Genomic DNA, 22,895 nt, shown 5'->3' on the forward strand with positions numbered 1-22,895 from the left:
CGGGAAACCGCCCGTCTGCTCCCTCTTTTGCGCGCGCAAAGCCACTCCTCTTCGGAAGCGGCTGCGGGGCTGCAGCTGCTCTTCTCCCCACGCTCTCTTCTTAGAGGTAGGTAGGGGGGCAGCTGCGATGCGCTTCACCCCACACCAGTGGCGGATTGCCGTATAAGCTAAACAAGCTATAGTTTAGGGCCCCACTCTCTTGCCCCTCCCCAATTTCACTATTAATATACTTCTTTGTTGTATTTCAGTTGAACAATTGCTTTGATATAATACATATTTTGTTATGTGCAAATGGATTTAGATACATATTAGTTCCATAAATTGCCATTTAGCGTATATTCGACACAAAAAACAGCGACAATTGACAAAGGCCAGCTGGACATATAAAGGGCCCCATAACCTTCAGTAGTTTAGGGCCTCATCAAACCTGAATCCAGCCCTTGTGTGGACCAGGATGAAATCGAAACAGTACCAAAGTTTTCCTGTGTAGCTATTGCTATAATGCCATGTTTTTATTTGATTTTTAAATTGGACTGGTATTGGGAGATACGTGTATATATAGACACTGAAACATACACTGTTTTGAATTTGAGCTCACCCGTTGCTATTACTTAAGCCGATTTCTACTGGTGGAGTAGAGTTAAATCTGTGGGTTGTGCCTAGACGCCAGAGCCTCCTTCCGCACTGAAATGTATTGTACAGTGGTACCAGGGGTTACATATGCTTCAGGTTACAGACTCCGCTAACCCAGAAATAGTGCTTCGGGTTAAGAACTTTGCTTCAGGATGAGAACAGAAATAGTGCTCCAGCGGCAGGGCAGCAGCAGGAGGCCCCATTAGCTAAAGTAGTGCTTCAGGTTAAGAACAGTTTCAGGTTAAGAACGGACCCCCGGAACGAATTAAGTACTTAACCCGAGGTACCACTGTACAGCAATCCTGACGTTTGGGAAGCCTTGGATGAATGGGTGTCCATAGTTCAGGCTGCTTATAGCAGAGCTTTCCAAACTCTTACGTCACAACACATTAGTGCAGGGGTCAGCAAACTTTTTCAGCAGGGGGCCGGTCCACTGTCCCTCAGACCTTGGGGGGGGGGCGGACTATATTTTTTGGGGGGAAACCTGAATGAATTCATGTGCCCCAGAAATAACCCAGAGATGCATTTTAAATAAAAACACACATTCTACTCATGTAAAAACATGCTGATTCCCGGACCGTCCGTGGGCCAGATTTAGAAGGCGATTGGTCCGGATCCGGCCCCCAGGCCTTAGGTTGCCTAACCATGCATTAGTGTGTCGGCTGCAGTGTGTCGTGCGAACGCTCCACACGCTCCTCCCAGGGCTGGAATGGGGTTAGTTTAACTTCCGTTTTGCTAGTAAAACTGAATTACTGTGTCGCGAAATGATGCAAAACTCAACTACTGTGTCACGAAATGATGCATGTCTAAACAGTGTCACCAACATGAAAAGTTTGGAAAGATCTGGCTTATAGGAACCGGCAACCCTTTGTGTGTGTGTGTGTGTGCGCGCGCGGGCAGGCCTATTTGCATTTCCTTTGCATATGGTCTGGGTGCCAAGTGAATTTTGGGCCCCAGTACACAGTGGATGTGTACTGTGTACTATATGTGCACTATATACAAATGTGTACTATACAAATACAAAGTATCTCCATTGCTCTAAATAAGTCCAGCAATTCAGAATGTAGCACTGGACAACTAACAGACTCTACTACTGAGCAGACATGTGTTAATCACAGATATAGTTGGAACACTGGGTCTTTACCATAGCAACTGGCTTGGCTGTTTTGCAGCTGCAATCAACCACGGGGTGATTTACACTTATGAAGGAATTTAACCACTTCTCATAATCAACATATCAATAGTCTATGTTTTTACAGGTATTTTCCCCTCACTGTGTTTGCTGTCTCAAAGTAGGATAAAGACTGATTGCTTCTTTGCAAGAAAGCTATCATGAGCACCAGTAAGTCCACTATTCCAAGTTCTGAAAATATTTACATTAAACTTTGCAGTATTAAGCATGATTAAAACTTATTGCAGATTAAATCACTGCTGATGCAGAATAATTTATTTGATTCAGTTGACACTAGTGGTTCGTTCCTGAATTCTGTGATGATACATCGCATGGAATTAGGTAGTCTTGGTGCCTCATTTTTCCTGTGCCCCTTAAAAATCTGCTTCAGAGGGTTGGAGGACTTTCTGGGACAGGATGTTAGGGCTGCAAGTAGAGGAAATCAGCAAAAGTCACTTCTGTTTGTGGAAGAGCTGCTGGGTCCAAATTCTTTGGATCCAACCCAATAAAAATATGTGCATATTCTGAAATATAGGGTGGGAAATGCAGATTGAGAATATAGGATACTGGACTGAATATATGCTGAGAATGGCATGATCCATATATGTACACAGACATAGTTGCTTGCATCATTGGACTAATGTCCTGTTTCATGATCACGTGTATTAATACTTCCACTTTTAGTACTGATTTTCTGGTGGAACATGACATGCTTGCTGAAGGATGTAATGGCTTGACATGAAAATATGTACTTTGAACAATTTAGTGTTAAGAGTGGTGTGTCAAGTGCAGCCCTATTTTAAAAAAGTGCTTGTTTATATACACCAGCTTTCTGTCTTATTACATGAGCAGCAACCAGCAAAGGACTGAATCCCTGTTTAATGTATATTTTAAAGTAGAAATTGTGGTCTATGTGCACCTTTCCCAATATGTTTGAGCTTTCTAATACAGTGGTACCTCGGGTTACATACGCTTCAGCTTACAGACTCCGCTAATCCAGAAATAGTACCTTGGGTTAAGAACTTTGCTTCAGGATGAGAACAGAAATCGTGCTCTGGCGGTGCGGCAGCAGCAGGAGGCCCCATTAGCTAAAGTGGTGCTTCAGGTTAAGAACAGTTTCAGGTTAAGAACGGACCTCCGGAACGAATTAAGTACTTAACCCAAGGTACCACTGTAATATCAATACCCAGTTGCTAAATAAATTGTAAGAAGTGGGTTGTGTCCTCTGTTGAATGTACTCCTGATGCTAGACATATCGTTTGCATGTCCACCAACCCAGTTAGCCTGTGAAATATCTATGCACTTCCCAAGTGTCTCTTAAGATACAGGATAAGCTGAAGCTTCAAAAGAAGCAAGTACCTTGTCTTACTGGTCAATGGTTTCAATTGATTCTGGAAGTAGTTAAGTCTGTACTTGCGTGCTTCTTTGCACCACCCATTTACCAATGCCACAATTTCATCTCTGGGCTATGTTGTATAATAACTATCTGAAAATGATCATGAGCTTCGCTTGTTATTTATTGGAACTCTTGGTTGAATACAAACTTGATATTTTGATTGCTTTAGAACAGACAAAGAGAAAATGGGAAGAAAGGCTAAAGGATATTGAGGAGCTAGCATCTTCGTATAAACGACGGCCCATCTGTCCACGTTACAAACCACAGTTGTCCAAACCATGGCAAGCAACCCCAGTTTGGAAGCTATTTCATCGGCAAACTCAGGCATTTAACTTTGCCAAAACTTGTAAACAGGTATGATGGTTAATGATTAGAATGTGGCTTTGCCAGCAATATGCCTTGCACATGTTAAGTTTTCGTTATAGCACATTTATAATTGAGAAATGACTTGGCTTTGGGTACTTTGATTTGTTGATTGAGGATTTTTTTTTTAATTTTTAAAGGATGTTCATGTATTTGCTTTGGAAAAGAATGCAGAAAACAAACAAAGGATTTATCTTGTGACAACATACACAGAGCTTTGGTTTTATTATAGGCAAGTATCTGAAAAACAAATACTGTACGCAGAATGATTTATGTTCATATATTGATGTAACCCAAACCTTTGTGTGTTTACTTTGAATAAGTTCCTCTGTGTTAAATGGCACTTACCTCCATGTAGATGTGTGTAAGGTTGCAGCCATTGCAATTTAGAAGTTGAATCCAGACTTTGCCTTTGGGATATGGAAGGGCTCCTACCTTATACCTTTGATCCAGCAGTGGGATCACACTGAGAGAAGACAAGGTGAGGGGGAGCTTTTGCTGAGTTCCCCAGAAGCCCCTATCATCACTTTTCACAGTGTTCCAGTAGGTCCCTCAATCATGTGAAGCAGATTTTTGGAGAGCACTAAGGATTGGAAGGGAAATGGGATTCTGTAATAGTCTGCTTTCCTTCCTTTGCTGACTAGAGCACCTCCTGAGTGGAATTCTGCTTGGGATGTTCCTGGAACCAAGCCTATGCAGTGGAACCTTGGTTCTTGAATGCCTTGGTACTTGAACATTTCGGCACCTGGAAGTCCGGTTTTCAAACGTTTTTTTGGAAGCCAAACGTCCGATGCAGTTGTCGGCTATTGTTTCTGGGGTGCCTGGCCAATCGGAAGCCACACCTTGTTTTTTTAATGTTTTGGAAGTCGAACGAACTTCTGGAATGAATTATGTTCAAGAACCAAGGTACCACTGTATATTCATTTGTGTCCCCCCCCCCCGGTGTGACAGAACATTCAACTTTCCATTAGATTTTTATTAGATTGAGGGTATATTTTCTTTTTCTTCCAAAAAGGAATCAATCAATCAATCAATCAATCAATCAATCAATCACTATCTATGTGGGTGCATCTTTTGCACCTTTGACCTCACTCAACAACATGAGTTCTGGTGTAGCACCAGACATCTGTTGCCACATTAGTTCACTTCTGGTATTAGCTCGTTGCAACAGTTATGCAGCTTTACTTAGATAGGCTCACTCAGCCAGCACATCTTTGTGCTTTTGTGTTCTTCAACAGTGTAGTGGCTTTCTATAAAACCATACGCATAAAGAACTGGGACATATTTTTGGAGCAGGCAATAACTCAAAGTGTTCCCAAACTATATATTTCTTTATAGTTTAGAGTTACTCATTCCAAATTTGATGATAAATAGCTGTGTTCATCAATAGGATGCTATGGGTTTTTCCAGACAATAAGGGTTCTTTTCTGTTTGGCCTCTCAGAAGGTTCCATTTGCATTTCACAGAGGTCATCACCTGCATGCAAAGCAATAGCAACGTAAAGTAACTAGGATTTTATTTTAAATAATTTGGAATATTTGCTGTAATCTGATAATTGTAATTGCAATGGATATAAATTATTGTGATTCTCCCTTTAATCTAGAACATATAATGAAACAAGCCTTATGCATTGTTATGAGGTTATTCCAGAAGAAGCTGTTTGCAAACTTTACTTTGATTTGGAATTCTACATACCAGCTAATCAAGAAGCTGATGGGAAACAGATGGTAGCAGACTTGATAGAGGTAATATTAAAGTAATAAGGAATATAGATTTAGGCGAAACATTAGGGGAAATATGCTCGGTATAATGGAATTTTAACAATGATATAAGCCACCAAGGGAGGCAGTAGAATCTTGTTCTTTGGTGATTCAAACAAATGCTATACCATCATCTGTTAGTTTAGAATCTAATCCTGCAAGGTATTGGGCAAGACATGCCATGACCTTTATATCTAATCTTAAGCACTTGAAGAAGTAGCAGTATCAATTGTGAGGGAATATAGTGTGAGAAGACTTTGATGTTGGTACCTCGAAATTTCAAGTAACACATAATACTTTTATTTTACCAAAGAAGTGTGCCTAGTCTTAAAGTTTCAAAAAAAAGAAGTTTAGTGGATGGTATGAAAGTTGGAACACACTGGGGAAAATAGCAGCTGTCTCTGTTTCAGTATGTAGTCATAAGATGTGCCCTTTTGACAGAAGTGGAAACTCTGAGTCTTTCTGATGCTGGGTGAAGAGGGACAGTGTGGTTGATTTCCCATGTGCTGTGTAAAAGAGGAAGGACCGGGGATGAGGCCTAAAACCTTTGAAGTGTTGCTTGACCAAAAAGGCTTTTTTTTTTTGCCCCAGTATAAGGGGCTATCAGTCCATCTGAAATGGACTGGCCAACAATCAAAGGGCTATGTGTAACGTACTACATACGCCCAGGACCTTTTCGGCTCCCACTCACCTGCTTGCTGTACCCCTTGCAAACTCGCTCCCAAAGCCCAGGGCATTCTCCTGAGCAGCATTCCATGAAACAGAAAGGGCTGCGGCTTAAAGGGAAAACTGACCACTGTCTCTCTCCCCATGACCAACACATAAGTAAGTACCCCTGAGCTGGAGGAGAGCTTTTTCTACCAGATGTCTTGGATGGGACTATTTATTTGGCTTTTCCTCAACTATGTAATCAATGAAAACATAAAATAACTATATTTTTAAATACTGTTACTGCAATAGGATACTGTTACAGAGTACCGTCGTACCTTGGTTTTCGAACAGCTTAGTTCTCAAACGTTTTGGCTCCCGAACGCCACAAACACAGAAGTGAGTGTTCCGGTCTGCAAAATATTTTTGGAAGCCAAACGTCTGACCGGCCTTACTGCAGAAGCACAAAGTATTGTGACTTAAGAATGCCCAATTTCAGTGGAGTCAATGAGCTTAAAGTCATATACCAAGTTAAATCTTGAATATATTATTATTATTATTATTATTATTATTATTATTATTATTAAATCTTAGTCATAAGGATACTTACTTGTATTTTGCTGTATCTGAAATTTTCTGTGTTAGTTTTTCTAAAAGCTTTGAAATGAAGCCATTTTTTGTGCCAGTTAATTTGCATATCAGGTATTTTAAATATGTTTATATTATCTTATGTTTTTACTTATGGCAATGTTTAAAATATGTTGTAAGTAGTGTGGATACTTATTGGGTAATAAGCCATTAACAAGTTTAACAATTAATAGGGGACAAAACGATAAAGGGAGAATTTCACTGTGTCTTTCAGTTCATTTGTAAAAAAATTGATGAACACTATGGAATAAAATGTTCTGTTGAAGATGTTTTGAATCTGGATTCCAGCACCAAAGATAAATTTAGTTGCCACTTAATATTTTTGCTCCACAATGCTGCATTTAAGAATAATATTCATATAGGTAAGCACAATTTATTTCAAATGCATGCAAAATTGATTTGCAACCATTTTAAAGTAGTGGATATGAATATATATTATCATCATTTTTTTATATATCTAACAAGTTGGGCTGTATAAATGAAGGGAGGGTTTAGCCCTGTCACAATATAGATTGCAATATAGATTGCCGGAGCAGCTTTGGCTTTAGATTCCAATATAGATTGCTTAAACAGGTTGGGCTTGTGACACTGGTCAAGTAGATAATAGGAGAAGACATGTAGGCACAAGGAAAAGGCTTACCAAATAAGACAAGGAAATAGGTGAGGAACTTGCTTAACGTGATTATCCTCTTAAGGTAAAAAGCTTGGTTGGCGATTGGTGATTGGTGAAGGGAAAGGTGTACCTTCAGTATAAGAATGCCTGCCAAATGCCATGTATTGCGGCCAGTCTTTGGAAGTGATTCCATTGGCAGCCTCTGCGCAGATCTCTATAAACTCTTTTCTCTGAAGAGGAAGTTGCTTCTTTGGTGCTTTTGTGCTCTCCTCGGTCCTGGGCAAGCAGGCAAATGAATCCCCCCCTAAACGAAGGCTTCACTTACAGTCAGTTGGCAAGTGCGGCTCACATGCTTCATTGGTTAAAGTGTCTGACTAGGAGCAGGAAGACAGATTCAAATCCTCACTCAGCCATGAAGTTGACTGAGCTTGGGCCAGACTATCTCTGTCTAACCAACCTCAAGGGATCGTTAAGAGGATAAAATGTTCTGGAAGAACCAACTTGAGCTCCTTGGACAAAGAGTGTAAATAATAGTAACACACAGACTCAGTACTTCCAGCTTACAGAGGTTCATTATGCAAGTTATTCCAGTCTGCACTGGTGCCCTTGCCCTCAAGGATGGTTTGGTGTGGGTTGTGTATTGCTAGCCTCCTGCAGCATGTCAGCTAATGTCATAGGGTTCTTTCTATGCTTTTGTTTGTATTCTAACCACCAGATCAGGAGCATGAGAAGCTAACTGGATAAGCTGTTAGTAAAATCTTGGAAAAAAGAATTCGTACAGCGTCTGCTGTTTTGGCTCCCCCTCCCCCCCAATTTATAAAGATTCATTATTTCCTATTAGGCAAGCAATTGCATATTGATTCTTAGACTGTTTAACTTTCATATTGTTGATCTCTCAAATTTCCCCATTCTGTTTCTTAGGTAACTTTTTAAGAAAATTTTTGCAACCTGCTGTTCTTTTAACTAGGAAAACAGATGCAACAGTTCCAGTGGTTGTCTCTCGTTCTCAGAGTTGCAAAGCTGCCACTGATTTGCCCAGCTCTGTTGAAAACCAGACTGTCACCAAGGATGTGTCTCATAGTAGGCAACTTAGTGCAAACAATTCTTTGGGAAATAGTGCATCTCAATGGAAAGAAAATCCAGATCTTTCTTTTCTAATAGTGAATGGTAAACACGGAGAAAAGCAGTTGTTCGTAGATCTTGGTAAATATAAATGCACATTTAATACACAACTCTGTGGTAATATTTTTGCATATGTGAAGAACCTGGGAACATTTTATTTCTGCCTTAACAAGAGATCTGGCAGGTATATCTGAAAATCTGCTGTAGCTGGGGGGTCCTTTAGGTATTGTCAGGCTACAACTTCCAGGAGCCCCAGCCAGTATAGCTAGTGGATGGGGATGATAGATGCTGTACTCAGGCAATGAAAGGATGGCGCCATGTTGACCCCTGCTGTAGCCCTTGTATGTATTTCAAGGTTGACAGCATAGGGTAGATGGGTAATGCTTTAAGAAGCTTTTTGCCACTAGGTTATTTCAGTACGGAGATAATTTCAAAATTACTCATTGTGAATTTGTCCAGTGTGTGCTGATTAACACTGATACTAAAAATGGTGGGCCTGATCTGGTCCTGTCGTATGTATGACTTTGGGTATGCGCAATTCTCCGCCCATGTGAAGAGTGCCAAAAGGGAAGATGAGGAACAGCTGTCAGGGACTTGGCATATGAGGAGGGAGGATGCAATAAGAACACAGTCATTCTTTATTTATACATGTGAAATTCAGGGACATGGGCCAACATTTGCTGCATAAAGTCTACCTTCTCTTGGGTGTTTTCTGGCTCAGGGTGTTTGTGTATTTTCAAGCATACTTCATCTGACACCACAAACAAGTATTGTCAGGACTCTACATTCTAATCCCCTCATATGTTGGAAATCTTATTTGAGATACAAAAACATCCCAAAAAAACCCCTGTTAGTGAGATCCCATCTGTTGTTAAAAAGGTATTCAGCGATAAATTAAGAGCTGCATTCCAAGAGAGTTTATGGATTAAAATTGGTGGCCTTAAACACATTTAAACGTTGAATTGCTTTGTTGATTCCAAAAAGCATAAGCAATTGTAGATACAGCCAATAACCTTTTTTCTCTAGGAGTATATACAAAGAACAGAAACTTCCGATTATACAAGTCATCAAAAGCAGGAAACTCTGTTGTTTTGGACATAGCTGAAGATAACAGATTTGTTCCTGAACCAGTAAAGAATTCTTGTATAGAAGAGCAGTATTTCCTTTCCTCTTTGATCTGTAATGTAAGGTAACAATATCACTATTGAAATGCTAATTTCCCTAGTACTTTTTAGTGATTATTGAGGATATTCATTATTTTACTTGCAGTAGCAATGACTGATTATTATGTATGCTAGTCCCCCTCTGCTTGGAATCCTGGAGGATTTGGAGCAACGTTGCCTTGTAGAGTCATAATAGATTGGGCTGTGTTTAAGTCTCTTGGCTTGAGGAGCTCTCCTCTCATCTGGCTATAAATCTTGGAAGGTGGTTGGTATAAAGCAGAATTTTTGCTGTTGTCCTGTTTCTTTTTTCTATGTATGTCATTTTATCCATGATTTGTGATTGCTTCTCCAAGCACTGATATAGCCAAGTACCGTATTTTTCGCTCTATAACACGCACCCGACCATAACACGCACATAGTTTTTAGAGGAGGAAAATCCGTAGGCATGCCACCCGTAGGCATTCCCTCCATAACACGCACAGACATTTCCCCTTACTTTCTAGGAGGAAAAAAGTGAGTGTTATGGTGCAAAAAATACGGTAAGTGAAAATAATGAGCTTTTTTTTTTTAACATGGTTTAAAGTGTGGCTATAGATGTGTGGCTGTGGAAAATATGCTTGTATCCTGCAAGTATTAAGATTCTTCCTCCTGTGTTTCTTCTCAGATATTCAGACAGTTTAAAAATTTTGTCCTGTGACAACCCAAAGGAGGCAAAAGAAAAATCTACGGATTTAGACGGCAGTGTTTCTAATGGCTGTCTGGGTAATTGTGTTAAAATAAATTTTAATTCATGTTATGGAAATGATGCTATGGCATTTAAAATTTCAAAATGTTTTTATTTCATCATGTGGCTGTGAAAATGAGTATGTCTGAATTGTGAAATTTATGTCTAGCTGTGCTCCTGAAGAAGTTTATCCTGAAACATTATTATGCATAGTAAATACTTCAAATATCTACAAAAAATTTGTAAGCTGCTGACAAGTATTTGATTAAACCGCTCTTTGTCAGTGGTCATTGCAGTGTATTACACACAAAAAACAAAAGGTAATCCAAAAATTTTCAGAAGTGCTACGTTATTAGAAATTTTAAAAATGGAGGAATGTGAAGCAGGATTAATTTGTACTGCTGCTGATGACTAGGCTAGATATGAAAAGCATGTTAGATTTTATTACTTTCTCAGTGCAGACTTGAGGAAAGGAGACTCTGAATTCAGCTTTCTTAGGTGAAGTTCATACCATTTCAGGCTCCATTCCTCTAATATGCAAAGCTGGCGGCTGCATTATTCCATCCGGCCCAGAGCAGCTCCACTGGACTCAGCTGGTGGAGTGATGCTAGCATTATTCCAGCCTCTGGCAGTAGCCTGCTGAAAGCCCAAACCAGGGGTGGGTGGCCATTGCTATGCCAACGCTAGAATGCTGTAGCCTCGAACAGGTTTTTGCCTGCTGCCTCAACTGACATAAGCAACGTGGATGCAACAGTGGCTATGTTTCTGTTATGCCCTGCTCCTGCCTGGCCAAGTTTTAGCATCATCTGTCAATGATTGCTTGTGTACTATGTCAGGCAAGCTAGAAATGGATTTGGTATGGAGCTTTTTGCTTTTTTTCACCATGGCAATGAGGTCCTAATTCTGTTCCTACAGTGTTCATATTTTATTTCTTAGTATGTGCTATGGAAGAATAAGTAATGAACATTTGTAATTTTTTTTATAGACCCCATAGGAGGATATCAGTGCTCACCTTATCCAGAAATTGATAACTTCGTTCTCTCTTTGGTCAATAAAGATAATGTTCAAGGAGGTAAGGAATATTTTTGGGCCAAGCAGAGGTGGTATTTCTAAAGATAATGAAGTTGTTTACAAAGTGGAACATCTCTTTTTTTCAGGGATAAGAAGATGGAACTATTTTTCTCTTGAGCAACTTCTTGTATATGACATCTCCAAGTATCGCTGGTGCATGAATATTGGCAGAGCTCACAAAAGTAACAATATAATGTATGTATACTTTGGTATTTTCCTTAAAATAATTTGTTCAATAGGTTAATAAAACTAGGATTACCTTTTCTGCAAAGCATTTATCTGTAGCAAGGCTATAAAATAAAGCAATTAAGATCACTCTCATTGACTGAAACTTACATAAACTATTAAATCTATTATTTCAAGGATTGTAATAGATTTGAAAAGTGAGAATTGGTATCAAAAATGCCATGACCCTGTTTGCAGAGCAGAAAACTTCAAGTCAGAATGTGAGTACTTTTTTGTATTACCTACAATATTACAGCTTCTAATGTTAAATGGTTATAATTCAATATAAACTCTCTTTGTATTTAACAGGTTTTCCACTACCAGCTGAGGTATGCCTCCCATTTCTTTTCAAAGAGGTATGCTTTTCTCACAGTGCAATATTGAAATGTTTTGGTTATATCCTGGCAAGACCTATTTCTGTAGCAAACAGTTTAGAAAATGAGTTGCGTAGATGAAAAATGAGCAAACGTTAGAGGGGGAAAAATTCCATGCCTACTTTTTAAAATAAAACCAATATTTCATTAGCACAGTCTTGATGTTGTCATAGGCTTGCATTATTAAAGTTGTGCAAGTGCATAACTCCTCTCAATTTGTGTACAATATGCCCATAGAATTGAAAATTACTCATTGTGAGGGGGTTGTGAATACTGTAGTACTGCCTGTGTTTCTCTCATTAAAGTCATGCAAGCCCATCCCTGATCTGTGAATTCCTTTAGTCTGCACAGTTGTGCAACTGCTAGGAACCACATCCCACTGAACCCTGAACTTCGTAATAAGACCTTCTCCATGTGTTATTTTGGCAGAAGTATTGTTAATGAAAATGCAAGTAGAATGCTCCTGCTCTATCATGAGCTAGGTTAGAAAGTACAGTGGTACCTTGGTTTACGAACTTAATCCGTTCCGGAAGTCAGTTCTTAAACCAAAGCATTCTTAAACAAAGGTGTGCTTTCCCATAGCAGCGGGGGACTCAATTTACAAATGGAACACACTCAACAGGAAGCGGAACATGTTCTGCTTCCAAGGCAAAGTTCACAAACCAAAACACCTACTTCCGGGTTTGCAGCATTCTTAATCCAAGTTGTTAAAAAACCAAGCTGCTCTTAAACAAAGGTACCACTGTATGGTGCAAAAATATTGTTGTCTAATTAGTAAAGTCTGAGCAGAGTTGTGTGTCTTAACTTTTTTCTTACCAGCAATAACAGATGACTAAATGTGCAATATAGGGTCATGTTGCTGGGACAGAAATCGCAAGAGTGCCCTCTATTAACCTCCTAATAAAGGAATTCCTAGCTTTTCATCTACCACTTTGAAAATATATCTGAGCTACACTACAGCTCTTTGACCATGTGGAATAGCACCCTTTCCACTTGAATTGGTGGCTTTTTTCTAAAAAAATGTTTAGGGGTACTTTCATTTTCCTACTCATATTGAAATACTGCCCCTCCATGAGGCCAAACTTAGATTCACAAAATGTTTAGGGGTATGCATACACCTGCGTCCCCCCAGAAAAAAGCACTGGTGGCAACCACCTCTTCATGACAACTTTTGAACATATAGATTAACTATCTTAACAAAAAGTAGGCCTCTGAGCTGCTGCACATATGTGACATCATTTAATCTGTGAACACTCAAGTTGAATGTGAAACATCTCAAGTGAAAAATAGTGATGATGTTAGATGATGCGAAATTTCTATCTGGTAACTAATTTGCAAGTGAACTTACATGTGTGGCCTCTTAGCTTTGTGCATTCAGGATCTTTAAAAGACCAACTTGTTAGAAAGTCTCCCACTGAGGCTTAGCTCTTTCCTACTGAAGGAAAGCGTCTTCAACAGCCATGATATATTATGTTGGGCAGCTGCAGACAGTTATTGGCTTATGCCTCTAAACACCAAAGCCAGGCAGTAGTTTAAGAGTGTTTGCAGCTACTGTATATGAATACTCATTGGAGCACATGGTGCTCTACTGAATTTATAAAAATCACCAACTTTGATTGGTGCATGACTTAAGGCCCTATAACAGCTCAGGACCAGGTTACTTGTGAGACTGCCCTGTCCCTTAGATTCACCCAGTAGATTGCTGCCATCTGAGGGAGAGTTTTTCCTGCAAGTTTCAGAGATCTCAGAAGCCCATTCCACAATAATTCGGAGCAGAGTTGTTAGTGGGGCCCTGTTCTTTGGAATAACATTTCTTTCACAATACAACAGGCACCCACTGTCTGCACTTTCTGAAAACAATGTTTTAAATTCATTTTTTGTTTTTCATGCTTAACTGTTTTTAATTATTTGTAAACTGCCTTAAGACAATGGTTTAGAAGGCAAGTAATCAATAAAAAACTTGTATCTGGTTGTATGAAATATATAAATATTTTAAAACCTGGTTAAAAGTTATAATCCTCAAATAACTATTTCTTTTGAAATCACTTGTTTACTTTAAAAGGATGAAGAATATGTGTATATAATGGATGAAAATGGAAATATTGAGGAAAAAGCAAACACATACCACAACCTTACAGAAAGAAAATCTTTAACGACAACACATGAAAATAGAGAGCTGAACACCAAGAAAAGCTCAAGTATCACAGGAGATAATGAAAATGACATCTGCTTTTTGGAAGCTGCTGAGGATATAGAACTAGCTGAAGCTGCTGAAACATTTCAGCCTTGGAGTACAGATGAAATACCTGATGAACTCCTAATAGAGGTTTCAAGAAAACACAAAGGAGATGAAACAAAAAAGTAACTCTACTTTAATAAATTAGGTATGGCTGAATAAAAAGCATTCACTAGGGTAGTTATGTTGGCAATAGCCAGACAAGCTAGCCAGCAATGTGCTTTTACTTGAGAAATCATGGTTTCAGCTAGCTAGTCCCAAGAGTTCAAACACCAAAAAACATTAGTACCCCTTACAGGGCTGAAACAACTTAGAACCACCAAGATGCCAGTTACTGAAATATGCTCTCTCTTAATTCTAGAAATGGATTAGTACAGCTAAATAGTCAAATTAATAAAATTATAGTGTAGAAAGTGATTTGTGTAATTCACATACATGTCCAACTACACATATATTAACTGTTTCGCACAGAGTGTGAGATTGGCAGAAGAGGGGACAAGCCACCTGCTTCATTTTAGAATGTTTTTCTTTGGTATGTTTTAATTATGTTAGTGATAGAAAACAAAGTAGCTTAATGTAAATTATACTACCCCGTGGGCCACAGGTAGCCAACATGCTGCTGTTCAGATGTTCTTAGGGCTTGACAGCAAGCAGTGAGGTCACTTTGCCATAAAAAACTATCAAGGTTTATCTTGTTTATATTCAGTTTTCTGTCCTATTCCACTACTTCCTATTTGCCTCCAACTTAACTGGCAATTTAAAAAAGCATTTATTGCTTTTTATGCTGAGTTCAGATAGCAACACTAAAAGTATGAATAGTTCAGCCACTTGAGAAAAATCTCTTCAAAAAAGGATTAATCTTCCAATTTCCTGCTTCAACTACAGTTCTATTAGAAGTGTCAGTGGGGTGGCATTCAACTGTGTTTTACTCCAATTAGGCGTAGTGAAATTAATTGACATAACTTAGTAATGTTCATTAATTTCAATGGGTCTCTGCTGTGTAGTTGTATTTAAAATATGGCAGGGTATTCGTTAGGCAGTAAAGTGTAAATTATATGTATATATGTCTAGTCCTCCGTTTGTGAATCTAAAACCTGTTGTAATTTTGAGTTGATACGGCGAACGTGGCTTTCGGCTCCTAAAATTCTTCGTGATTCCACCAGGAGTGCAGGAAGGCTGGAGGCACCATACTATGAAAGAAGAAAACAGGGGGGGGGGGACACACAATGTTTCTAAGAAAGGCAGTATTAAAACACTTTGTGAAATAATCCAGTCACAGCCCCACTCACCCATGCAGTTGTACCCAGATCAACACTAACCACTCACTGTAGTTTGGGGACTATTCAGAAGCAGGTTTGTCAAATCAGGTGGTAGCCTGGCAGGGCATTCCAGGGGCCATAGGATATACTGGATCTCCCTCTAGGTGGGCACTGTCACTTTTGTAGGCCCAAAAAGTAATAGCACCAAGGGTGGATCAGGTGCCTTTGGATCTGCTGGATCCAAACCCCTTCTTTCCCTCGGCATGCCACTGGGACTGCTGAGAGATGATTGAATACACTACCCCTGGAGCTGGTATACCAAATTTTCCCTCCCACTGGATGGGAGGGAACTACAAAAGAAAAGGCTGGAGCAGCACAGAATTTGGGGCAGGGGGGAGGTTAAATGTTACCACCACAATAAGCCCTTTCAGAATGAGCACAACAGGGTTTGGGTGGTTTCTCTGCCATGGGTTATCCCACCCACCCAGCTGCCCAAAACAACAGCAGCAACAATTAAGATTGCTCTACCTAAGTAATGAAATACTGCACATGGCATCAAACTATTAAACATATACTTACTACTGTTTTTTCTTGTGGGTTTTCCTTTCTGACATTGACATATTTTTGTTTAAGATCCTTTAAATCAGTCACCAACTGAACTGCATTCCTGAGAGTGGATAGTTCTCCCTTTAGTTCAGCATATTCTCTTTCCAGTTTCTTTAGCTGTGGTTCAGTTCTGCAAAACACAAATGTGTAAGCGTTGTGCCTTGATGAGCTACTTGGTTCTGCTAAAAAATAGTTAACTGTAGCTAACATTCAAGTGATCTTCTGCTCAGTCACACATGGGTTCTTCACTTCCACAGAACAATGTTTTAAAGAAGCTCCTGAGCCAAAGATTACTGATTGATAGAACTTCTAAACAGCCCTTCTGCTGAGGCTACCTTAGTGCCTTAAACAGAAAGTAATAAATACAATAGAATGGGAGCTGGAACTTGTCCTTCCCTTCAAAGGTGCAGAGCCCACTCTATTTGCGTGCGTCAGTGCTTTTCCATCTAGCTCAAGATGAGCTTTTAAGAGCCTACAGCAAGAAAGAGATGTGTGACTGTACAGAAGACCACTCAAAGAACATCAGTTTAAAGTAAGCAACCTGACTTCCTTCATGCTATGTGTGTACATGCAGAAATGGAAGTTTACCAAGCTGGCCTCCCTGGAGGACACAGTCCTGCAGGATTGTTCCCGCAAAGATTTCCTGGCTCTAAGATCTAAAGCATAGTGACTAATGATGGCACAGCATAGGCTAGTTGGTTACCTAGCAGAAGTCTGTTAGCAACACACCTTGAAACAGTTCAAATCCATGAGGGCCTCAGTGACAAATTATCAGCAACAATGGACTAACATATGTGTAAGTTGTAACTACTAAGACAACAAACTTCTAGCAAAAAGCTAAGGAAAAAGGTTTAGAGTTGACTGAATAACATGTATCCAACACTGCTGCTTAGCTGTCAGTTGAAAAAGATCTGGGCAGGAAGGCACTTGCTTCCACTCATTTGAGAGGAGGCTCTAGAACTTTCCAAAACGTTGCTTTGCACAAAACCCACATGTGACTCCACAGAGACCATAAGAATCATCTTTTTAAAAAAAACACCTTGAAAACAGGTTGTCACAAATTGTGTTTATGAAGCTTCTCGGTGTTTAGAAATGCATGTTAACAAAGAAGAGAACAGTGCTCTAACAATAAAATTATTCTCTGTCAACATTGATAATTGCAAAAAACAAGTGGAATTTATGATTCATGATAAAACAAAATACTACAGAATATAAAAAGCATACACAAATGAGCTTATGAGAGGTATATCATAAGAAAGCATTTAAGACTTTAATAATATAAGAAGAGTTCTGGACTATGTCTAAAACTTAAATCTAAAATGTATTTCAAGTTATTTCATGAAACATTTTAACTGATGAGAACATACTTAAGTAGTTCTCCTTTGACCTCTGTCAAACGCTGCCTTTTCTTATTTGTTGCTCTCACCATCTGTAATGACAATAAATATATTTTAAGACTGAAAAGCCAAACATACAAAGGGTGATATCCAGCTAAGTCATACTTTGAGCAGACCCACTGAAATCAATGAACTTAACTAACATGCCCATTGATTTCAGTGGACCTACTCAGCATATAACATTGGATATCACTTCAGTCAGTCCTTAATCATTTGTACACCTGCACTCTACAAAGTATAAAGTGACAGAATAAATGAGTGACAGAATAAATAAATACAATTAATGTACAGGGGGACAAGTGATGTTTACTGAAAGGAAATCCAATTGATTAATTGGTATAAGAAGACAGAACATTCATTGTATAAAATCAATACCTGCCAATATGAATACAATGCCAGTGGTTTTATTTTTAAAAAATTGTCCACCAAAACTAATGTCTGCTTTTAGAAAAGCTATAGCAAGAGAACAAAACAATTGTAATAAATTCATTTTCTCATATAAGGCATACCAATCTATTTGGGTTCTTTATCACATAAAATAGTGAATATAATGCTCCTGAACATCCAAAATGGCAGGAAGAGAGCCAGGAGTTGTATGAAAGCTATGCATTTTGTTCTAAGACACACACGCCTTTCACAAACTGGCTCCAGCAATGAGTACTGAATGCAGATTTGCTTCTTATCCTGGGGAATGTCCAGTTGCAGATGGTAGTACACAAGCACTACACCTGATCCGGTGTCAATACAATTAGCCACAGAGACAACATGCCCTCTGGTGTCCTGTCTCATGATTCCAACTATTCTCCCTCTAACAGCCACCTCGGAAGCAGAAATCTAGCCTTCCCACTCCAAAGCAATCATGGGTGAAAAACGTGGGCTTCAAAGCAGCACACCTCTAAAACTAGCATGTCTCAGGGCCAAAATCAAGACGAGGACATAAATTCTTGCCACAGCAGTTGGATTTAATCATCATTGGAAGGAGAGCTTCTCCCTCTGGTGAAATTCACAGGGCACACTGCGAACTCCAGCTCTTAATTCACTGAAATGTCCTAATCCAACATGCATACTCACTTCTGTAGTTAGACAGAACCCATACAATTAATGAAGATTCATGAAATTGTTTACCTTTGCATTTTTCAATTTTGTTGTTCTAAGTTCCTCAGCACCTGCAACCTAATGAAAATGTGCAGGTTTTAGTAATACAGCATAGCTTCTTAATTTACTCTTTTATTCAGTTGTTTTATTATGACACAGCTTTTATGTGTCACTGTAAGGGTTGCAATTCATTGGTTTCACATTTTCTAGCCACGGGGTTTCTGGAAGTAGATATCCAATTACAAGTAAGCTGATAGGTTTTTTTTAAAGTTGAGGTCTCTGACATCACCATGTCAGCAAAGGTCTGTATACCGTAAATTTCGCTCCATAACACGCAGATTTTTCCTCCTAGAAAGTAAGGGGAAATGTCTGTGCGTGTTATGGAGCGAATGCCTACAGATGGCGGGGGAATCTGCTGCAGTCGTGAGCAGTCCGTGGCTCGCTTTGAAACAGCAAAGCGGGTGTAAGCGGCTCCTGTCAGCTAGCGGAGCCGGGAAGGAGGGAGAGAAGCAGAGCGGGAGTTGGCTGCTTTAAAACAACCCCTGCTCTCTGTCCCTGCCTGCAGTTTTTTGCTGTCCGATTTTGGATTAGCCACTGTAGGGGCTGTGTGTGTGTGTGCTTGAGCTATCGTTCTCCTCCTGCTGCTTCCCCTTCACTCTCCCAGCGCCCCTGCGACTTTAGAATCCACACTCTGTGTGTCTGTGTGTGTGTGAGGGCTCCTTCTCCCCTTGCTTCCCCTTCACTCTCCCTCCGATATTAGAAGCCACACTCTGTGTGTCTGTGTGTGTGTGAGGGCTCCTTTTCCTCTTGCTTCCCCTTCACTCTCCCTCCGACGTTAGAATCCACACTCTGTGTGTCTGTGTGTGTGTGAGGGCTCCTTTTCCTCTTGCTTCCCCTTCACTCTCCCTCCGACGTTAGAATCCACACTCTGTGTGTCTGTGTGTGTGAGGGCTCCTTTTCCTCTTGCTTCCCATTCACTCTCCCAGCGCCCCTGCGACTTTAGAATTGACACTCTGTGTGTGTGTCTGTGTGTGTGTGAGGGATCTTCTCCTTCTCTTGCTTCCCATTCACTCCCCCAGCGCCCCTGCGACTTCCAGCGCCCTGCAACTTTAGGGCCAGTTCTCTCTCTCTCTCTCTGCGTGTGTGTTTTGACCTCACTGTGCTTGTTGGGGGAGAGTGTTGGTCACACTTTTTATTGATTTGTCTCAGAGTGGTTACTATCGTGGTTTCCTTGCTGGGGAGGAGGGAGAGACGCAGAGCCTGCTTGTTCTAAAGGAGCAAAGCCGGAGAGGAGCCTCTCCTGCATTATTAGCAGCATCCTTCTCCACCCACCCCACGCGTGCTCCTTGTCCCTTGAGTGCTTTTCCTTCCCTCCCCACTTAAAACGTGGTTACAAAGCACGGATCCACATGGATCCTCAGGATTTTTGCACTGGGTCACCCAAAATTCACCATCAGATCACATAGCATGTCCATGGCTACAGCCTGCACAAAAAACACACACGCACCCACTGTTTCATGGGGCCGCAATGGCGCAAAAACGTGGTTACAAAGCATGGACCCACATGGATCCTCAGGATTTTTGCATTGGGCTACCCCAAACTCACCGTCAGATCACATGTCTGTGGCCACAGCATGAACCACAAAAATCATACATCCACTGTTTTGTTTAGAATATTTTTTTCTTGTTTTCCTCCTCTAAAAACTACGTGCGTGTTATGGTCAGGTGCGTGTTATAGAGCGAAAAATACGGTAGTTAAAGCTATGGTTTTCCCAGTAGTGGTGTATGGAAGTGAGAGCTGGACCATAAAGAAGGCTTTATGGACCATCGCCAAAGAATTGATGCTTTTGAATTATGGTGCTGGAAGAGACTCTTGAGAGTCCCATGGACTGCAAGAAGATCAAACCTATCCATTCTTAAGGAAATCAGCCCTGAGTGCTCACTGGAAGGACAGATCCTGAAACTGAGGCTCCAATACTTTGGCCACCTTATGAGAAGAGAAGACTCCCTGGAAAAGACCCTGATGTTGGGAAAGATTGAGGGCACAAGGAGAAGGGGACGACAGAGGACGAGATGGCTGGACAGTGTTCTCGAAGCTACCAGCATGAGTTTGACCAAACTGCGGGAGGCAGTGGAAGACAGGAGTGCCTAGCGTGCTCTGTTCCATGGGGTCACAAAGAGTCGGACACGATTAAACAACTAAACAACAACAACAACAACTTTTTTAGAGTTCTGTGATTTCCAGATTTCTCCCTTTAGCATATGTCTGTTGCAGCTTTGGGATCAAGATGGCTGGCTAGAAGGCAGGAGCTGGCTAACTATAACATAGAGTCAACAAGGGAAGCTCAAAAGGCGTGGTTACTCATATGAGAGACAACCAAAACTGTGATCATTACTTTTTGATTCCTTCTCCTTTTTCTGCTCTTTCCAAGGCTCTAGCTACACTATCCTGCTGTAGCCAACTAGGATGCAGCTCCTACAACTTGTAAGTCCATGAGTAAGTCCATGCCAGAATCCCAGGTGAATGCCAACTGTTTGGGACACTGTCTTGGCTCAGTCCAACATTAGGGCCTAAGCAGGTAAGTTACAAAGATTCCGTAATTTGTGGAAAGTTACTTAGTTTTCATAGTTCTGAATTTGTATTTATTATCCTAAGCCAAGAATCTTAAAGGATCAGTGCTCAACTGGGGAAAATATGATTCAATGTTTTATTTAAAAGATTTATCCCACCCTTCACCTTTCCTTCCTGGTTGTTTTACAATACGTCTTCGATTTGAGAAACATGGCTGGAGTCCTTTAAAAATGTTAAATCATTAATTGCCACAAACATTTTTCATAATAAGTATTATTTTAATTTTGCTGTGGGCACTTTGTTAATGCTATCATTTCCAAGTTTGAGAATTAAATAATACAACAGGTTTCAGTTCAGTTTTCAAATGTTCTCTGTGAAGTACATATGTCATTTGAAAAGCAAGTTTTAAAGTCTGCAGTTGGGAAAACAGCAGAGGAAAAATCATGTCAGATAATACAAAGCCTTTGTATGTGTAACAGTAGAAGGGAACCTTTTTTTGATGAGGGTCACATTCTCTCAGGTGCAATTTGTTCAGAACCACATGGTGAACCATCCCCTTATCCTCCTTGTGAAGAACAGATCACTCTTGCTACAGGTCTGAACAGATAATTTGCAGAGGGCTTTCCCCCTTCCACCACCCCATCCATTTGAGCCCCTCATTTCTCTCACCGGTCTAACAAATGCAAGTCTGTTTGCATTTTGGCAGCGCTGCACCTTCATTTCCATTTGTCAGCCTTATTCATGCAGAGCATTTCATTAGCTGGCATGCCACAGCCAATAAGCAAATTTTATCATTGGCGGGCTGTTTTCGGGCTTTCCCTTTCCGAGGGTTCCCCCCTATTTTTGTAATGCTTCTGCAAACTCCAGTACCTCCCTCTTGTGCCTGGATGGTGACGTTTTGGCAACATGAGCAATGGCACTTACATCTGAACAGCAGAAATAAGGGAACAAATGTACTTACATTATTGGTGAGTTGCTCTCTGAATGCAATAGAAAAGCTATCAATAGCTTTCCTACATATTTTCAGCTCCACTCCTTGTCTGAATAGGGAAGAATGCATACAAATCAGTATATTAAACAAACCTAAAGAAAAATGCTGAACTGATCAGTATATTGAAAAACATATTCTAGGTATTGAACTTGATACGAGTGGACAAAAATTGGATAATGCTATCAACTATCTAAATTTCTCCTACTGAATAACATGTGAAATTATAACTTGAAACACTGAAAGCTTAATTTAGTTGCATTACATTTACAGTGGTACCTCAGGTTACATATGCTTCAGGTTACATACACTTCAGGTTACAGACTCCGCTAACCCAGAAATATTACCTCAGGTTAAGAACTTTGCTTCAGGATGAGAACAGAAATCGTGCTCCGGTGGTGCGGCAGCAGCGGGAGGCCCCATTAGCTAAAGCGGTGCTTCAGGTTAAGAACAGTTTCAGGTTAAGAACGGACCTCCAGAATGAATTAAGTACTTAACCTGAGGTACCACTGTAGTTAGTTCATCCTCATTATGGTTTAAACTTGAGGGCTGGGAATTGTTTTAGATAAGCACCCATTTGTTTTGTTCTAGTATTCTTTCTTCCTATATACATAAAAATGTAAGGTTGCCATTGCACAGCGCCCATTGGAGGACTTGTAGTGCGTCATCACAATACTGGATTTGCATGAAGTCAGGATGGGGCAGAGGAACAGAAGAGAAGGCGGGCTGCACAACAGCAGCAGTCATGACATGGGAGTGAGCACAGAGGGACACTGAGGGAAACTGCTGCTTTAAACAACATCAGAGGATGCAAAGCCCTCAGATATTCCA

The 22,895-nt window shown here is 40.3% G+C and overlaps 2 protein-coding genes across 8 annotated transcripts in view; one reads left to right on the forward strand and one right to left on the reverse strand.

Annotated features, from left to right (window-relative positions):
* On the forward strand, positions 1-17,169 carry PRIMPOL (primase and DNA directed polymerase). Of its 2 annotated transcripts, XM_083459994.1 has the most exons (14): positions 1-106; positions 1,893-1,975; positions 3,370-3,554; positions 3,704-3,795; positions 5,167-5,308; positions 6,834-6,981; positions 8,154-8,435; positions 9,381-9,543; positions 10,182-10,279; positions 11,227-11,313; positions 11,399-11,507; positions 11,676-11,758; positions 11,847-11,893; positions 13,974-17,169. In XM_083459994.1, the coding sequence occupies exons 2-14, from the start codon at positions 1,966-1,968 to the stop codon at positions 14,274-14,276; spliced, it is 1,749 nt and encodes a 582-aa protein (XP_083316120.1). In that variant the 5' UTR covers positions 1-106; positions 1,893-1,965; the 3' UTR covers positions 14,277-17,169. The 2 variants fall into 2 exon arrangements, with proteins under 2 accessions (XP_083316120.1, XP_083316121.1); XM_083459995.1 differs by lacking the exons at positions 1-106; positions 1,893-1,975; positions 3,370-3,554; positions 3,704-3,795 and adding an exon at positions 4,132-4,314 and having other exon boundaries at positions 13,974-15,992.
* Positions 13,785-22,895, reverse strand: part of CENPU (centromere protein U) — a 26,133-nt gene continuing 17,022 nt past the window's right edge. For 5 of the 6 annotated variants that reach the window (XM_083459856.1, XM_083459860.1, XM_083459857.1 and 2 more), the window contains 5 exons: positions 22,038-22,116; positions 18,535-18,582; positions 17,380-17,441; positions 15,986-16,142; positions 14,044-15,337 (listed from right to left, as the gene is read on the reverse strand). In XM_083459856.1, the coding sequence (XP_083315982.1) occupies positions 15,215-15,337; positions 15,986-16,142; positions 17,380-17,441; positions 18,535-18,582; positions 22,038-22,116 (469 nt within the window). In that variant the 3' untranslated portion in view covers positions 14,044-15,214. Of the gene's footprint in view, positions 15,338-15,985; positions 16,143-17,379; positions 17,442-18,534; positions 18,809-20,254; positions 22,117-22,895 lie in introns of all 6 variants that reach the window. The other variant, XR_014515823.1, reaches the window with a different exon arrangement.

Source organism: Podarcis liolepis, assembly GCF_965112155.1.
Source record: "Podarcis liolepis genome assembly, chromosome: 9".
Lineage (NCBI taxonomy): Eukaryota > Metazoa > Chordata > Lepidosauria > Squamata > Lacertidae > Podarcis > Podarcis liolepis.